At 40.5% G+C, this 19,277-nt stretch overlaps 1 protein-coding gene across 5 annotated transcripts in view; it reads left to right on the plus strand.

Annotated features, from left to right (window-relative positions):
* hmg20a (high mobility group 20A) overlaps positions 1 to 17,678 on the plus strand; it is a 35,734-nt gene extending 18,056 nt beyond the window's left edge. Inside the window, exons 2-11 of one of the 5 annotated variants that reach the window (XM_012966406.3) lie at positions 4,947 to 5,040; positions 7,815 to 7,908; positions 9,631 to 9,716; positions 11,154 to 11,295; positions 11,441 to 11,656; positions 12,662 to 12,794; positions 13,529 to 13,560; positions 15,430 to 15,505; positions 15,599 to 15,814; positions 17,349 to 17,678. In XM_012966406.3, the coding sequence (XP_012821860.1) occupies positions 9,631 to 9,716; positions 11,154 to 11,295; positions 11,441 to 11,656; positions 12,662 to 12,794; positions 13,529 to 13,560; positions 15,430 to 15,505; positions 15,599 to 15,814; positions 17,349 to 17,485 (1,038 nt within the window). In that variant the 5' untranslated portion in view covers positions 4,947 to 5,040; positions 7,815 to 7,908 and the 3' untranslated portion in view covers positions 17,486 to 17,678. 5 annotated transcript variants of the gene reach the window in all.
* The last annotated feature ends 1,599 nt before the right edge of the window (positions 17,679 to 19,277 follow it).

The raw sequence follows: 19,277 nt of genomic DNA on the forward strand, positions 1-19,277 counted from the left end.
GTAGATACACCTAGGGCCCTCTGTGTGGGTTGGGTTGCTAGTGCTTTCAGGTACATATGTATAACAAGCAGCACACACACAGGATATCACCCCAAAGGCGCACACAGTAGCAACCAGACCATGTGACTTGTCTCTCAGGCAGGCAGTGATGTAAGAGGTTCCTGCAGAAATGCATCCGGGGGAATTGGTTAAATCTTTCCTCATTGCCTTGTAAACAGCTGAGAGGAAGGCACTAAGTTAAACAGACAAAGCATTGGTAAAGGAGGCGTACAGAGGGATCAGGCACTGCATTTAATGTCACTGCTGTTAATATGCATCTCATTTGCCTATGTTAGATTCTCAGAGTCTCAGTCATGGCCCATTATGTATTGTCTCAGGTTGGGTAGTGAAACAGCCATAATGGCTATTACAGTTAAGCAGGGCCCCCATCAGAAACTCTGGGGCCCCAAAAAAGCTATAAATAACTAGTCAGTAGTAGTTGCAAATAAAGTCAGTCAGTGGAATTGACTGTAACTTTTTAAATTCATTGGGGGGTCAGTGGTTTGCCCTTAGTTTAAACCTACACACCTATTTGCTCCTGTCATATGAAAGTTAATCTAAAAGAAATGTGGTTCTTTAAATTATGTAAATTTTGTATGTGTAGGGGGCACAATGATGTTGCTGTGGGGCTCAATAACCATCCAACAGGGGTCATTGTTGGAAAGCTCATGTAGATGATAGCTCGTATAAGTCAGTAAATTGATTCCAATATAAACAGCTGATGTTACTCTCTAATTAGTAGATCATATAAATAGTTAAATATTTAATGTGCTAATAAGTCAGTTCGTTAATACCTTAAGTTTTTTAATTCATTGGTGGTCAGTAAAGTTTGCCCCTACCACACTGCTCTGCATTGTTTTTTTAATATGAAGGTTACGTAAGCTTCTATATAAGTTCTGTAAGTAGGGAAGTCAGGGCAGTTTTTGTGGAAGTTACGTAAATCGCATACATTAACACAACTTAAGCAATTTGCGTAAGTTTTGCAACACAGCTGGGACCCTCTTTGGACGCAGATTTCCTGGACCTGCGACAACTTTACCCCTACTCCCCCTTTGATGGTGGCCATGGGCATGCATATTTATTAAAGTATGAAACTAAAACTCACCACAGTCCATCATTGAAATTCCACCTCCTTTTTTTGGAATATTTTGGGGGGCGGGGGCATATTTATTAGCAGCTGAAAGTGAGAACAGACTCTTTAACAAATACACCTTTAAAAATCAAATAGTGCATAAAGAACAGAGAATGTCTCTTAAAGAAGGAAAGGCTAATAAAGCTCTGTAAAGAAAGTTCCCATAATGCCTCGCTCCTGCACTGAGACCCAGACCCCTGTACATGCTCAGTTTGTAAGACTATGAGGAAGCTTCCTGCTGATTGCCTCAGCTCACACATTCTTAGCATTCTTGAGGGAGGGGGGCGGGAGAGAGGAGAGAGATGTGTATCTCTGGCACAGGAAAACAAAGAGACAACAAATCCTGTTTCTTTTGACACAGAACTCAGTGCAGCATTTCTCTGAGTGTTTATGGCTGTATTTACATAGACCTTTCTGATAAAGCTTACTTAGTTTTTACCTTTCCTTTGACTTTCCTGTGCTTCCATGTGTCAAATCTAGCCTTTTTTATTTGCTCAGTTTTATTACAATCTGTTAGACATATGCAGCATTAAATTATTTGCCTTCCTCTTCTGTCCTTATCATCTTTATAATAATGGTGAGCAAATTTTTTCAGCAGGCATGGATTTGCAGTGAATTTCCACATTTTGCCATTGGCGAATAGTTTCGTGAAACTTCAGAGTTTGCTGTCATGTAAAATGGTCACACAAAAAAAAAAGACATGCGATACGGGTGAAAAAAAAAAAGACTTGGGCAACAAGTAAATGGAACATTTTCTAATTGGACCAGTGTGGTTAGTGGAGTACCGCAGGGGTCAGTCCTTGGGCCTTTGCTGTTTAACTTGTTTATTAATGACCTGGAGGTGGGCATAGACAGTATTGTTTCTATTTTTGCTGATGACACTAAATTATGCAAAACTATAAGTTCCATGCAGGATGCTGCCGCTTTGCAGAGCGATTTGACAAAATTAGATAACTGGGCAGCAAACTGGAAAATGAGGTTCAATGTTGATAAGTGCAAAGTTATGCACTTTGGTAGAAATAATATAAACGCAAACTATCTACTGAATGGTAGTGTGTTGGGGGTATCCTTAATGGAGAAGGATCTAGGGGTTTTTGTTGATAACAAGTTGTCTAATTCCAGGCAGTGTCATTCTGTGGCTACTAAAGCAAATAAAGTGCTGTCTTGTATAAAAAAGGGCATTGACTCAAGGGATGAGAACATAATTTTGCCCCTTTATAGGTCCCTGGTAAGGCCTCACCTTGAGTATGCAGTGCAGTTTTGGGCTCCAGTCCTTAAGAAGGATATTAATGAGCTGGAGAGAGTGCAGAGACGTGCAACTAAACTGGTTAAGGGGATGGAAGATTTAAACTATGAGGTTAGACTGTCGAGGTTGGGGTTGTTTTCTCTGGAAAAGAGGCGCTTGCGAGGGGACATGATTACTCTGTACAAGTACATTAGAGGGGATTATAGGCAGTTGGGGGATGTTCTTTTTTCCCATAAAAACAATCAACGCACCAGAGGTCACCCCTTTAGATTAGAGGAAAGGAGTTTCCATTTGAAGCAGCGTAGGTGGTTTTTCACGGTGAGGGCAGTGAGGTTATGGAATGCCCTTCCTAGTGATGTGGTAATGGCAGATTCTGTTAATGCCTTTAAGAGGGGCCTGGATGAGTTCTTGATCAATCAGAATATCCAAGGCTATTGTGATACTAATATCTACAGTTAGTACTAGTGGTTGTATTTATAGTTTATGTATGTGAGTGTATAGATTGGTAGGTGTGGGTTAGGTGTGCTGGGTTTACTTGGATGGGTTGAACTTGATGGACACAGGTCTTTTTTCAACCCTATGTAACTATGTAACTAAAGGAAGATACAGGCGACAAGTGCGTTTTCGTGAAATTTTCTAGCTTCCAATACAATTGTATAGTTACTGTTCATAACTCTTCCCTTTGAGGTCCTCTTCTATTCATCTTCCAGTCTCCCATTTGAACTACCACCCTCCTGCCCACAGATTTGGCACTTTTGGTACCTATATTGCCAGACCATTTTTAAAGACTTTGTACTCTTTCACTTTCGAGACCTTTTCTGGGGGGGAGGATATTTAGTTTACCCAGGAAAACCTAAGCTTTAAACCATGCTACAAGTTTTGTATAATTCAACTTCTGTAACAAGATAACAGAAGTCACTGCTGTGCCCAGTAATAACCCCCTTCTGGGACTTGGTGAAGCCCTTAATACTTAATACTACTACTACACCTGAGAACCCTGTGTAAAGGGAGCTACTGTGTAAGGGGACCTGCTTCAGTTATTTTTTTCTTTTGTTTAACAGGACCCGTAGTATTGATCCATGTGTCGCTGACTCAACATTAACCACATACCTCCCAAATGTCCTGATTTTGATTTTCGTGGGACAGTCCCTCTTTTGACAGCTCAACCTGCAGTCCTGGATTCTACTTAAGGCTAATGCCAGACAAGGCGTAGGGCGGATATTTTCGGCAAGCAGAAAACCGCTTGCTAAAAATACTGCCCTACGCCTCCTACATGTGCCTGCACCCGAATGAATGGAATACGCTCGGGTGCAGGCACATGTAGCGATATACGCATAAACATGGGAGAGTTTGAAAGTCTTGCGTTTTCATGCATATTTCGGCTACGAAAATTCCGCCCTACGCCTCCTACTTGTGCCTGCACCCGAATGAATGAGGTATGCTTGAGTGTAGGCACATGTAGCGTAAATGCACCAAAAAAAATGCGAGAGTTTGAAAGTCTCGCGTTTTTATGCGTATTTCATTTATGCTTATCTCATTCATTCGAGTGCAGGCACATGTAGGAGGCGTAGGATGGAATTTTCGGCAAGCTCTTTTCTGCTTGCCGAAAATATCCGCCCTACGCCTCATCTGGCATTAGCCTTAATAAGTGGACTTTTAGCAGAGAGCCCAGAAAGTTAACAAGCCACACCTGCACTGAGATTATTGTAACTAATAAGCTAAACAGGTCTCCGGGGAACTGAGATTTGCAGCTTAAGGCTGATGTCAGACGAGACGTAGGGCGGATGAATAGAATACCTCGGGTGCAGGCACATGTAGCCAAAATATGCATAAATACGCGAGACTTTCAAACTCTCGCGTTTTTATGCGTATTTCTGCTACATGTGCCTTCACCCGAGCGTATTCTATTAATTTAGGTGCAGGCACAAGTAAGAGGCGTACGGTGGAATTTTCGGCAAGCTTTTTTCCGCTTGCCGAAAATATCCGCCCTAAGCCTCGTCTGACATCAACATTAAGGGCAAATTCACCAAAACTGTAATAACACATAAAACAGGACCCCAAAACCCCCAGAAATGTGTTCAAACTTTAAATAACCTGCTAAATTTAGTCAAATGGGAGTGGCATTTAGTGGTATTTACTTTTGTCCCTCTTTCCATTTTCAAAATGTTGGGAGGTATGTAACTATTATATGTGATTAAGGTATTGTTATACGCATAAAGGGTTTTTTTTTGTTTCTTTATAATGCAAATCTCTACTGTAACTGCCATAATGTTCAAAAAACAGAACAAAGGAAAAAGACAATTTCATTTGACCATAGTTTGTACAAAACCTCTTCCCTTTTTGGTCACATTGGGGAGAAAAGGCTCTTATGGTGCCATGTATTATTGCAAACCAGAACAAGTCTTTTTTCTAGTTCCCTGGCACAGGGTGGGAATCCTTAGAAAAAAAATGCATTCAAAGGGAACTGAGATGACAGAGCTAATGACTGGAAACCAACATGAAATCTTTTTTTTTTTTCCTCTTTAACAGAAGTAGGAGATGCGGGTCGGAGGAAAACAGACTGGGACAGACGCTGCAGCAATTTACGAGCAGCTTCAGGGCGCTACGTGATACGTCACTGCGCGTACGTGTAGTCATGAAGGAAGTCTCGCGAGATGAGATTTGTGTTGTTGGGGTAGCGAGTAACATAGAAGGCTGGTAGCCTGCAGGTATCAGTTTTGTGTGAGGTGTATGTAGCTGTCCGGGGCTACTGGGCTGGTTTAGGGAAATCGGGACTGTTGGGCAGTATGAAAGCTGTGTAGGGAAAACCATGCAGGCACCCTAGCAAGCGCTCTCCCGATGTCTGCAGCTCACTGACAGCAAGGTGGCCCGATAACCCAAGTAAGTGGGACCCCCTTAAAACCCCAAGCCCAACGGCCCGGGACGACTGTCCCCCCGTGTCTCCCCCCCGCCTCCCATGGTGGCCTTGTGGTTAAGTGCAGTTCATACATTAAATGATGTTGTTGAACCCTTCAATTGTTACTGGGGTGATAGTGCAGATGAATAGCGGTCTCTGGGCACGTCAGGTTCAATAGCTAGTTTGCCTGTTTGGATGGGCCCGGAACCTTGTGTCCGCCTTTAATTCATTGCCGTGTTAAGGCATCCGTGAGTTGGGGTTGGCATTGTTTTGGCTGCACATTTAGACCAATAAGCTGCCATGTAGTTCAGCCAGTCAGTATCAGACTAAGTTATTCGAGCTTTAGTTAACGTCAATTAAAAATGATCTTTCTGCTAATTTCCCCAGCCCTTTCCAGTTCCAAGTTTAATTATTTAAGTGTTATTGCTTTGAGCACTGGCACTGTATAAGATTCAAGCTTGGCACTTATGGACCATTGCAAACAATGTAAACAGCAGCACTTAGAACCCTCTTATTTGTGCCATAAGCTGTAAGGGGCATAGGTGCATATGTTGGGTTTCTTACTAGCGGGGCTAGTGGGGTTTTGGTGGAATTTCTCAAAAAATCAGTCCAAAATACAACTTTTTAAGCACAATCCTTCTATATCTAGAGGAGTATAATTCCCTGGCACATTCATAATTTTTATAGGATATGTCTCCTTTAACAATCCCTAACACTTGCTGGGAACACTGTAGCCCCGCACTGTTCCCAGCAAGTGTTAGGGATTGTTAAAGGAGACATATCCTATAAAAATTATGAATGTGCCAGGGAATTATACTCCTCTAGATATAGAAGGATTGTGCTTAAAAAGTTGTGTTTTGGACTGATTTTTTGAGAAATTCCACCAAAACCCCACTAGCCCCGCCCATCTGTTCCACTTCCTGCTGGCTGAATTCTCTGGATGCGCAGGGGAGCCGGCGGCCCTCAGTACCCTGCACTGTAGGATAGGAACCAATCAGCAGCTAGGCTGACCTGATAGGGAACTGAAGCCTGTCTGTGCTTGTGTGAGTGCAGGGCTGTGATTGGCTCTCCCCCTCCTACTGTGCTTCTGGCAGGGACCGTTAGGACACGCCCAATCTTCATTTCAAACTCGGACAGAGAAGTGAGAGGATCTATAGGGAGCTCCAATAAAGGGGCCATTTTTACAGATAGGATTAATGTTTAGCCCAAAGGGAAACCAGCACCGGATATTATTCATAATTGCCTACAAAATTAGCGTTTTCCCATTTATCCAATATGTCTTCTTTAAATCAGTGTGCTATGAGCAATTGCATTGCTGGTTTTCAGAATGCTAAGGATAATAGGTTCCAAATAAGATATTCCATCCTAATCTAACTCTTAAAACATATGCAGAAAAAATGTTTGTTTTGTTATCACTATGACAAAATAATGTCAAGTTGATCAGAAAGTACACATTTTGTAACGGCTTTCTCCAAGATGTCAGGGACCTTTATTCCTAAGGGGCTAAGTGACCAGCAACCAACAATATAACAGCATTTGCTAAATATTTAGATAGGCAGTTTTAGTTGGCCAGTCTACCTCTGCGCCGTGATATTGAGATATGTCGGTAGTTAATTGATGGGCGAGAAAAGATAAATACTCTACTTATAATCGGCTCAGATCTATGAGTGCCCTTCATAGCCTATAAATTGTAGAAAGCGTTCTCTGGTTAATCTTTAATTAACGCTGACACATTCGAGTTACTAGTAAATGTGCAGCACTTTGTGGACAGATGTAATGCGCGACCACTTGTTTGGTAGCAGAAAGGGAGAAAGGGCTCAGCGAGCATTACGGGTAAATGTAGTTCCCAAAATTCTTTTTGTATAATCAGTTGAAATTTGGTGTAACAAGGAGTTAATAAAGTAATTTAAATGGTAAGCTCCTTTATTGTAGTCAATAATATTGAAAATATGACAACACATGAAAAATCTATTTATTAGTAATTTATTGACACATAATCATATTGCAAAGTTTTCTATAACCGTGACTTACCTTAAAACGCTGTAAAAATAAAGATACTTACCATATCCAGTGTTCTCCATTTTGAATCACGATCTCCTCTCTCCTATACTACTGCACAATTGACATTGTGTCCTGACAAGCTACATAAGCTACATTTTATACAACTAGCCAGTTCGTAGCAACATTTGTTGCAAACGTTAACCATATGAAACACTGATATTAGTGAAACAAATGTTGCCAATAACATAGCAAAACTGATACGCTATAAGTCAGATAGCTCAGCTTTCAGTAAAGCAGGTAATAGGGTATGTATTGGATTTTAAGTTTTCTTTTCTTTTCTGTCATAAATTTTTAAGTGATTCAGATTTTAACTTAGTTTAAATAAAGGGTATGTTTTATGAATTTAAACAGGTGTGCAAATAATTTTTGTGTTTCTGTTGCTTTGGACCTTTATTCCTGTGAACATCATTTGTCCAATGATATGATTTCTCTGTTTGCAGGGCAGATTGTCTTGCTGTGTGACAACAGACTGAGGACTTTAACACTTTCCAAGAAGACCTCCAGCCTGGGCTGCAGCCTTGAGCAAATAGACAAGTATGATTGTTAAATTTCCTGAATAATACATATAGCAAACTTATGCCAAACCCGACTTTAGAATAATGGTGTTACAGCCTCTTTTAGGCTAAGGACCCATGGAGTGGTTTAGTTGCCCGTGATAGATCTCTGCTATCACGGGCGGCAAACCGATCCAAAATGCCTTTTCACGGTCAACAATAGGAGTAGCTGGTGGAAAGGCCATCGCATCGCTTTGTTATTCCGAAGTCTCACAAAGTTTTCACCTGCAGGCAACTTCACAATCTATCACGGGTGACTGGATCACTCTGTGGGTCCTTAGCCTTAGAGAGCAAAAAAAAACCTATGCAGTTTGTAGCTGGATTAACTCCCTTAGCATTTAGCCTAGATAAACCCGAAACTGTTGCTGTGCTAGTGAATGTGTGCACTGACTTTCATATGTTTCAATTAAAGGATAACTATGAAGCCAAACTGTGTTGCATATGCAACAAACTTTAAATTATTGGATTCCGTTTAGCCAGGTTGGAAATGGAAACTACATTAATTGCTCTCTAGATGCTGTGAGAGCAGTAATAGAAGCTGCCATTTGACTTGACAACTATATAGATTTAAATTTCATATTTTTTTCTTTGTAGAACGTTTACCCTTCTGCTATAGGAGTGAAGATTGTTTGCATGTGTCTGATTAATTTTTGTGGCATCAACTGGCTGTTCTGCAGGCTTTACCAATACCCACTGTACTCTACCTGTCTGAGGATTTCCAGTTGTGCCCATTGCAATTAGCAGTTGTTACTGTGCATTGCCCAAGGTTATTTTTTTGCAGTTTATTTGTGTTTTGATTTCAAAACATGATATGACTGATACTAGCTCATATAACCTGTTATTACTTGTCATTCATGACTGCGTGTAGCTGCAGCTTTCTGAAACCCAGGAGAAAATGGTTGCTGTTGAAATAGTACATAATGCTAAAGGCAAATCCCTAATTTAGTTAAAACAAAAAAAAAAGAACATTGGAATAGGGGATTTTTTTCTGTACAAATAAATGTACTACTGCTAGCACAAAATAGCACATGAAAATTCATATATAGTAGAAGTGGTTATTTACAAGATAACTGTTGAAAGAACATCACATTTGAGTAATATGATTCTGGTTCTCTGGAGGCAGCTTGTCACTACCGTGCATGTTTAAGGACAATTTAAGGGCAGGGGTTCACGGGGAGATTAGTCCCGCTGCAACAAATCTCTGTTGTCGCGGGCAACTCATCTCCCCGCAATGCCATCCCACCGGCTAGAATGTAAATCGCTGGTGGGATGGCATATGCGGCATCGCGATTTGCCGAAGTTGCCTTGAGAGGAAACTTTGGGCGACTTCGCAGCGCCGCATATGCCATTCCACCGGAGACTTACATTCTAGCCGGTAGGATGGCATTGTGGGGAGATTAGTTGCCTGCGACAACCGACATTTGTTGCGGCATGGCTAATCTCCCCGTGTACCCCTGCCCTAACTGGACATAATCTGTTTTATACTTGTTTTGTTTTTTTCTTATTCTTCATCTCTGTTCCTTTGTTAGCACACAGACAGTTGAGCTATAGTCACCTACTTTATTCACTATCTACCAGGATCCTAATGGTATTATATTAGATGTAGATCATAAATAGTAAAAAAAAAAAAAGGCTGTGCTTTACTAAAATAGTCTAGGGCTTGGAAAAACAGTCACTATAGCTCTTCTTTCCTCACCACTAGATGGAAAATACAGCCTCTGCAGCACCCCCTTCCAGTGAGGACCTTGTTGTTGACACAAAAGAAAATGCTGAGCCACCATTTTGTGGGTAAGCTGTTAAATTCTTTGCACTTGTTAATTATGTATGTATGTATAAATAGATGTATAAATGGATATCCCTATATTTATTAATATTGAGGGCCTGCGCATGCGCATGCATGCACAGTAACCCTTTATGGAGGAGTTTAACCTCAGTAAAAATTGGAATTGACAACCATGATCTCTGAGCTCTGAAGTTTACACTGTATTAAAGGTTGATTTTTAAGTTGCATGAATCAAACTGGGATATTTCATATAGTTTGTTGCACAGTGCTGTTCAGCTTAAAGGACATGTAATGTCTATTAGACTGAGGGGTGCTAAAATGAAATAGATTGCTAAGTTTTTTCCCCAGGCTGGTAAGAGAACCGTACAATCCTGTTGGAAAAAAAGCAAACACCACAATTTTTACCTCTGTTTCAGGTATTCAGTGCATGAATCCTTGTTTACACATGCGCAGTAAAGTATACCCAATGCCAAGCAAACTCCGAATACAAAAAAAAATATTCGTACCTTGCGTATTTTCCCTGATTATTTTTTTCACTAATTTGCGCAACTTTTTCGTACTTTGCATCAAAAATTACGCAATTATCATATTGTTGCGCCAAGTACGAAAGTTTCGGATTCATTCAAGCATCGGTATCGTGACTTTCCTTTGGCCAGGTTGGAGCTGCAGAGTGCCATTGAGTCCTATGGGAGGCTTCCAAAATGATGCACAGAAGGATCAAAGTCAGAAAGGTTTTCTGGGTGTTAACGATTGTTCGGATACAAAAATTTTGTTACTTTTGGATCACCAATACAATATTATAGAGACTAATGCGATTTTTTTCATAAGCATTTTCGTGATAATTACGATCATCAGAAATTATCGTATGTAATCCCATTTAGGGATTCTAACGCATACTTTGATGAATGTGCCCCATAGTGTCTTTCATTCACTTTAATTATAAACATAAATCATGTTTACAATTAAAGTGAATGAAAGACACCTTCTTTTGTGCCCTGTATAGGACTTTGCTATACAGTCTTGAGTGTTTTTGCAAGGCACCAATACCATACAGATTTGTGCCAGTAGGCGGGTATCGCTTAGAAAAGCTAACACACAGCACACTTCCAATTTGAATGAAAGGAAACAGCTGCTACTAGAAAGGTACTTAATTTCCATGACTTTGTTTGACCCCGATGATCAAAAATATGCCAATTTACCAAAGAGGACTTATTGTTTAAACCTGTTATTTAAAATTCAGGTTTTGACAAAGACCCAGATTATTTGTGTCACTGGATTTGGAATTTTTATTTAGAAATGATGAATTTCAAAGTGTGTTTTTTTTAATTTGACTTTATTTGTAGACATATAGTGGTATATACATGCGTGTGTGCTAAAGAAGGTAACAAGAATTTATGATATCTCAGGCAGTGAATGAAAGAATTATAATTATGTATTTTCAGGATCTCTCTCTCAGGAAGCTCCCAGGCACCTTTTCATCCACAATCCCCTACCCTTCAGCAAGATGAAAGGGATGAGCTGATTTTGCAGCAAAGTGGGGAGCAGCAACTGGGAAACAGTGGAGAATTAAGGCAGGAGGAAGAGGTGAGAAAGTAGAAGTTCAGGTACTGTGGAATTGAAAATAACAATTTGATGGATAAATGGTCAAAGGTATGATATGTAACTTATGATGAAGAAATAAGTTTGACTTTTAAGTTAAGACTTTTAAACATTGTCCCCGTTTTCCCAGTTGCCAAAGACACGGCGTGGTGGCTGGACTAAAGGACGGAAGCGAAAAAGAAGCCCCCGTGACAACAATGCACCAAAAGCACCGTTAACAGGATATGTGCGCTTTATGAATGAAAGAAGGGAGCAGCTCAGGACAGAGCGTCCAGATGTTCCATTCCCAGAGATCACCAGGATTGTAGGTAGTGAGTGGAGCAAACTACCTGCCCATGAGAAACAGGTGATTATCTGTCTTACTATATCATTCCTTTATTTAGTGACGTATATATCAACTCCTTGTAGACCCCTCTTTCTGACATGACTAAAGGCTCTTCTGTAGTTGATTCAGTCGCACTGGGCTGGGGGCAGTGTGATCCTTTCATAGGCTACTTACAAATGTAAACAGTACTCTAGCCTATGGAAGATTGCGCTGCCCCCAGCTCCACTTGAATGAAACAACTACGGAAAAGCCTTTAGCCATGTAGGAGTGTTGGGCTTTGGTAAGCATCGATGGGCTGGGGGCGACTTTGGGGGACTTTTGGCTGCATAGATTTTTGTGCCTTAACTCGTCACTAATATGAATTTTTATAGTAGCATGTTGGAATCGCTTTAATACTGTAAGCAAATCTAGACAAAAAAAAAATCTGAGCACAACTGTTCAAACCATCAACATCATCTGAGCAAATTGTGTTCCCTGCCATCGCCAATCATAGTTCATTGACCTAAAACCAAAAAGGAGTTCTTTTAAAGATAAAGATTGTTTTTAAAAAAAATCCCCAAAGTGTTAAAGATTTAGCATTTTTAAGTTTTACTACACGATGAGAATGCAGATTTGAAACAAATGAAATATTTAGTTGGATTAATAATATACGTGAGACAGGCTTATGCAGATAGTAAAACATAGCTTTCTACTGTTGAGAACCCCATGTACCCTACCAGTAACAAATACTAAACAATCCTTGTTTCTCAGAAATCCATGTACTCCCACCACTAACAAAAATGCATCCCTTATATGCGTGGCATAAATTCTTCCATCCAACTAAAACTATATTGCCCACGGTCCCCAGTAAATTTTTTAGACAGCGGCTGCATTGTTCTTGTTTGTATGTTCTTAAACTTAGAACTATTCCTGCATACTATTATAGTGAAGTACATGCTTTTAATCTTCACCATTTTCCTGTATGTTCTCTCCATAAACACTGTGCACAGGCCTGTCTTCTTTTACCTCTACTTTCTGTTATTTTAGCATTACTTAGATGAAGCAGAAAAAGATAAAGAGCGCTACACAAAGGAATTGCAGCAGTACCAGAACACAGATGCCTACCAAACATACAGCCGCAAGGCCCAGAGTCGTCAGAAGGGAAGGCAGCAAAGGCAAGGTAAAGTGTCTTCATTAAGAAGTTAACTAAAATCATAATTAGAGATTACATTTACAATTGCACAAATGTACACACCACATTTAAATGGTACTCACAAAGGTACTTGCATCTATACAATCTACTGTATCTGAGCTTTGTGCTAAAACTCTGTTTGCAGAATATTGGCCACGTTGGAAAAATAATCCCTAGAATTACCAACTGGCTTGAAGCGTTGTTACTTCTAGGATTACCTTAGTATGTTGCACGTAGACATTGGCTGGAAATTAGGGGATTTGTATTACCATTGATTGCACCACATCATTGATCATAGCCAATGTGATTTATCTTCCAAATTGATGAGTGCAAGCAAGTTTAGTGGGCACCTGCTGTTGTCTGGAATTCAGGGGTAAAAATACAGCCTTACATTGTGGGTAAAAAAACATGGCTGTGTTTTAGAAACTTGTGTCTGAAAATGGGCCCTAAAGTTTACACAAAGGGGCATACATTTAAATTTAAAAGTGGTAAGGGGCGAATGCTAGAACATTTTTTGACATCAAACATTGTTTGAGAGTAGCAATTAGCAGTGCAAATTGCAAATTTAAAGCAAACGCAGTAAGGCTTTATTTACTGGAAATTAGTAAGAACCAACACATTGGTTAGTGATAATATGGATATTGAGAGAGACAGCAGTATTTGAAAATTGGAATTACGAGGCAAAACAAAGTGCACTCTACTTATCTCTGTCTCTCTTTCAGAGGGAGTACGTGGAGTCCCAATCAACACAGAGGTAAGGATGCAGTGTAAGACAGTATGCCTTATCCTTCTTAAGAGAATTTACAGGGGACCTGTTACACACACCCCAAAAAAAAGCTGTAAAAATTAATTTGCAAATTAAACATGAAACATTATTATAACATCCATACCTGTTATATATGTATTTAAAAATCTGATCTGTCAGTCATATATTGCCCCACCTCTGACTCTGAGCTTACCTTTAAGACAACTGGCCAATTTAAGGAAAATGAAAGTGGGCATGGCACTGTAATAAATGGAGAGATTATATATTTTTAGATTAGGATTGGTAAATTGGAAGGGATAAAATTTAAATGAGAATTTTCTAGAGAGAGGTAGAGAGGTTTTTACAAGGGTGAAAGATTCTTGCTTAAAGGACATGTAAACCCCACACACAAAAATCAGTGAACAGCCACTTTAAAATCTGGCACATTGGTTGTCCAGAGGTTAATAGTAAGGCTGCAACATCTTCTTAATCACTTAGATTTCCTTCTCCTCCTGTAACCCACTCAGCCCCCTCCCTTGGGAATTTGCTTTGATTTCTGGCTTGTGGGCATGCTCAGTTGTTCTAAGCTCAGATTACTAAACACGCCCCCCAGTCTAGCAGCCAGTGAAGAGATGGCATTGCTGGTTCCCATAGAAACTCAGCTCTAGCTGCCTGCTTCAATTTTTTTTCTCCCAACCAACTCTCTGAGCTCAGCTCAAACACAGCAGAACTTTTATCAGAGACAGTTGTGCCTGTGTGAGCCTGTATTCTTGATGAAATGTATGCTGAATAAGGGTCTCTGTGTGTGTAGGCTGTTTGCAGATTTAAATGTATCCAATTATGTTTCAGAAGAAAAATGGCCACCAGGTGAAAACTGCTATTTGCTTGATGGAAATGTGATGGTGCTGGCAAACGGAGGGCATTTATGCAGTACAAATAATGCCATTTAGGTGGGGGAGACGTGCCCAACTGATATACATTGTAGGCAAATGTAGGCTTTACATGTCCTTTAATACAGTGATGAGACTGGATAAAAAAATTGATCAAATTTTACCTGCTGGAGGAAAAAGTAAATGCTTGACAGAGAACAGAGAAAATTACCAGGTCAGATAATGGCAAACCTATGCTGTGCTTTCCAGCTTTAAGTAAGAAACGTGCAATAGAATATATGGAGTAAAAGGGAATTGAAAATAAAATGACTGCTAAAGTAAAAGTAGAAAGTAAGAGGATGTCTGCCTAGTTGGTAATTGTCAGACCTAGACTTAGTGCAACTTCACATAGTAGACATATACAGGTTTGAAATACTGGTTGTGCATAAGCTCAAGTGAAGGATGAATAAGTGAGAATGATAGCAGAGAAATATGGAAAGAAGCCAGAGGCTATAAATGAAGTTGTATGGAATGCATGGCAATTCAGAGTAGAGAGAGTCTTACCCTCAGTTTTACCTTTCCTTTACCACTTTCCTTTACTATCATTTGTCTACATTTCACTTTCTATCTGAACATATGCAGTCATTTTAATTTAATTTCATATATTCTTTTGCACACATCCTACTTCTTTTTGCTGTTCAATCGCGCCTCTATGTGCGGCGCATTCGGTTACGCCTTCAGTTGCGCGGCACGATCATTCATGTCCTGAACTGGGCGGCGCTTGCCGCATGTGGTAACGTTTGGGGCCCAGTCCCATGCAGTCCACGGCCCGGGGGTTGGGGACCCCTGCTTTAGGCTATTGTTGGTATGCTTATACACTGGTTTGCTGTCCATGTGCATTGCAGTTCACTAATGCAAAAGGTCAGTAAATCCTTCTTAAGCTGGCTCCATATTTATTATCCCTTATCTCTTTTATTGAGTTGTTTTCATATTACTTTTCTCTATACAGAAAGAATCCATTCTGAAGGAAAGGCCAATCTTTGACATCCCTATCTTTACAGAGGAGTTTCTGAATCACAGTAAAGGTGAGTGACAGGATTTGAGTTATCATTTCTATGCACCTTTAGTAGCAATTGGTCGTCATTATCAGAGATTGTCCTTATATACCTTAATTTCAGCACGGGAGGCAGAGCTGAGGCAACTACGGAAGTCCAATATGGAGTTTGAGGAACGTAATGCAGCCCTACAGAAGCATGTGGAAAGCATGCGTTCAGCTGTTCAGAGACTGGAAGCTGAGCTGAACCAAGAACAGGAAAGAAACTCTCTGTTACAGCAGCATTTACAGAGCGTCCGCCAGGCACTGACTCACTGTCTGCAGTCTGTGCCAATTCCAGGTTTGTGTATAGATAGAAACCTTTTAAGCAGTTTACACTTTACACTTAATAAAAAAAATGCAATTTCATAGTTTTATAAAGCAACTATTGCTGGTTGCCTTTTTGCAGTAAAATAATAAAATGCCAGGAAGAGGCTTTGAAGAAAATCTAAAGAATGATGACAAAAATGAATGATGTGGGTGGAAAAATGTGCAAGGGATTAAACTGTGACCTGGCAGGATAAGAAAGGACTTCAGTAATAATAGTCAGTGGAAGAAAAGATGAGTAAATTGTAGTACAAGAAGAAAGCAAGTGAGCCAAGGTTTGGACTGAAAGGCTAAGGGACTAAGGAGAAGGGTTGGGGCTGCTGAAGAGAAAGAGATGTAGGGGCAATTGGGGGGAAATGTGGTATCCCAGCTACATGATGGAGAATAGGGAAAGGTAGATGTGGTGAAAACGGGGATAAGAGAGAGTGGTGGCTGCATAAGAAATACAGTTAACAGCACTAGACATTATTCTTCCAAAAGTACTACTCTGGTTTCTGGGGGAACGTGCTTTTCAGGTGGGACAGAGTTAAAATAAATGCCAGGTATGGGATAGAGCAAATTGAAATGAGCAAGAGTAAGTATCATTTGTTTTTCAAACCTAGCACATCATCAGGGTCGGACTGGGGGGTGCAGGGCCCTGCAGGTGCCCCCGCCAGTCGTGTCCCCTACCCCCCAGGGGCCCCCTAACCCCCCACCCGACGTCCTCCCCGAGCGCATATAAATTGAACGCGTCAGGGGAGGAACAGTCAGTAGGGGGAGCGCCCCTAAAAAAGTATGTTCAGCCCAGGGCTATTCATTGCACTTATGTTGAAAAAGGTGGTATACTGCCCTTTAATACCCTGCGTATTTTAGTAAAACCATTTCTTTTAGTTTTGTTTTTGCCACGCACAATTTAATGATGTGTTAATTGTATATTCATTCACTATAGTCAATAGCGAAGAGCTATCGTTAGCTCAGTTCAAGCTGCTCTGGTTTTAACACAGCACAAATATTGGTTTGAGAGAAGTGAGTACATGAACAGCTGGGAATAAGTAGACGTTCTTGAGGGGGGAGAGAATTTTTTTTTTTTTTTTTTTTTTTTTTACAGAATTCTCCAGAAAATGCGCCAAAAGCCTGTGCAACTAAATATTAGGGTATGTGACAGGGGAGGTTTGTGGAGAATTGTCTTCTCACTCTGATAAATATGTATGTTGGTGAAGGGGAAGACAAAAAGGATGCTGCAGTAGAATAAAGTGAGACTGTATTCTTGGGCAGTGCACCTGATCTGTACAGGAAACAGAGCATGAAGCACTGTTCATAATTAACTAGTTAGAGGCAAAAAAAAAAAACCCAATACGTTTTTTTCTTAACTGTATTAAAATTAGCCTTTAACCCTTTCACTGATAAACAACTGTTGTATGTGGGTCAGTCATTTAAAGGCCTTCAGGATACACCTCCCTGTACTCAATATATCTGCAAGCCTCACCAATGTTTATTTACCCCCCCCTATTTCTATTCCTCTCTCTTAGGTACCACAGAAATTCCAACCTTAGAGACCATTGACTTATACATGAGCCGGTTGCAGAATGCTGTGCTTACACACCCTAAGGAGAGTGAGGTTATTATCTCGGGTGTCAGAGAGGTTCTAAGCCAGCTGGAAGGGTGAAGAGAACATGTTTCATGTGTTTAACTCATTTGGAACTTCAACTTTTTTTTATCGCTCACATGGTTCTCTTTGCCAAAGACACTGCAGAAAAGAATACACTGGACATCATCTTTGCAAACTTCTCTAGACTGTATTGTTTGCAGAACTGCATGTCATATTTCTTAATAAAAGTCTTCACTTTGTCCCCATAAAATTTCTGTAGGTTTGAGCATATTCCCTCCACTTTTTTAGAATCAAGGTAAAAGGAAGAGTTATACCTCATTCACTTCTCCCTATAACTGCCCAAATAATCATTTGTCGACTTTTTGTAGGGGAGACCTTAAAGGAGAACTAAGGGTTAATTAAAGAAGTAGGACAGAAATGTTGTATGTTTTCGGTTTCTGTACCAGCCCAAGGCAACCATACCTCCTTAGCAGTGAGTTTTTGTGCCTCTGAATATGTCCCCAGCGGCTCCCCATTTTTTTTTCTGGTATCTTTGTAACCTGAGCCTAGAGACAAACTCATAATATACTGCAGTTGCAGTGCAAGGCTAATTAGTAAATCAGATTCTTATATAGCAGCTCTGAAACCAGTGCACTGCATCAGAATGTAATAATCAGCCCTGTAGTATCAGATTCTATAATTGCATTAACAAGGAGCTTGAAGCAACCTTGAAGCAGCCCATGGTCCTAGCCATGAACACCACCTGTGCCGGTGACCGCCATCAGCAAGTCTGGAAATTGGTTTCCACCTGTTGATAGGATCAGCCCTCAAGCCACTTTATCCGGTCATACTTGTTTGGCAAGGTTGCCATATCTGGCCTGGATTATGGGTCCATGATTGGCTCACCTAACAAGCTACTGCTTTTATTGGCTTTGTATGGCTAGTTTAGTGCCCTGTAGATATTCTTGTACAATGCCACGTGCCATGGTAACCAACAGATTAGCCTCAGTCCCCCATCCCTTTCCTATCTTGCAGAGTACACTATACTCAGTGCCCCTATTTGTGCAACTGCTATAAGAATGCATAGTCATACAACAGAGTTCACAGATGCTCTCCTCAATTAACACTGAGCTTGCAGAAGCACGAGCAGTTTAAGCGATCATAGACCTAGATTCAACTGCACCAACTGAACCTGGCTCCATGTTGGAAAACTTACAGAAAAGGATATTAATAGAAGCATTTAAACTCTGCTGCATTTTTTATGTCAAGTTTACAAATAAGGACACTTTGGAGTGTAATAGACTCTGCAGGGGCAGACAACGGTGATTTGGGGGGTGGGGGCGAGTTCTCATTGAAATATAGTTTACACACACACACACACTCTCTCTCTCACACTCTCACTCTCTCTCTCATATAGAGGCAGCCATTCAAGCTGAAAATGCAGTAAGACCCGCTTACATAGTAGATAAAGGATGAGTTCTAAACAATGGGTTTAATTCTTACACAGGAAGATAAATGCCATTCATGGGTCTCTATAAAGCTGCTCTGTGAAACTGACAGAAAACTTTACAGAAAACAAAATCAGTGGCAGAACTGGTCCTTTATAGCAGATGCAGAAATGGGTGCTAGCATGCAGTGACCCTATAAAACAATCTTTGCCCAATCCAGATGCAGTTTTGTTGCGTAGAAACCAGACCTTAAAGGCATCTTTCAGTCGCTGCTGTTCCATTAATTACACGTCTGAGAGTTAGTTAAACCAATCAGCACCAGATCAATACCACTCTCTTCATCCCCCTGCTAACGAGGTTAGGCCCACCACATAATGAACTCATTTGAAGCCAACTTTAGAGATGCCAGAGTCTGTGTCACC

The sequence above is a fragment of the Xenopus tropicalis genome, chromosome 3 (assembly GCF_000004195.4).
Source record: "Xenopus tropicalis strain Nigerian chromosome 3, UCB_Xtro_10.0, whole genome shotgun sequence".
Taxonomy (NCBI): domain Eukaryota; kingdom Metazoa; phylum Chordata; class Amphibia; order Anura; family Pipidae; genus Xenopus; species Xenopus tropicalis.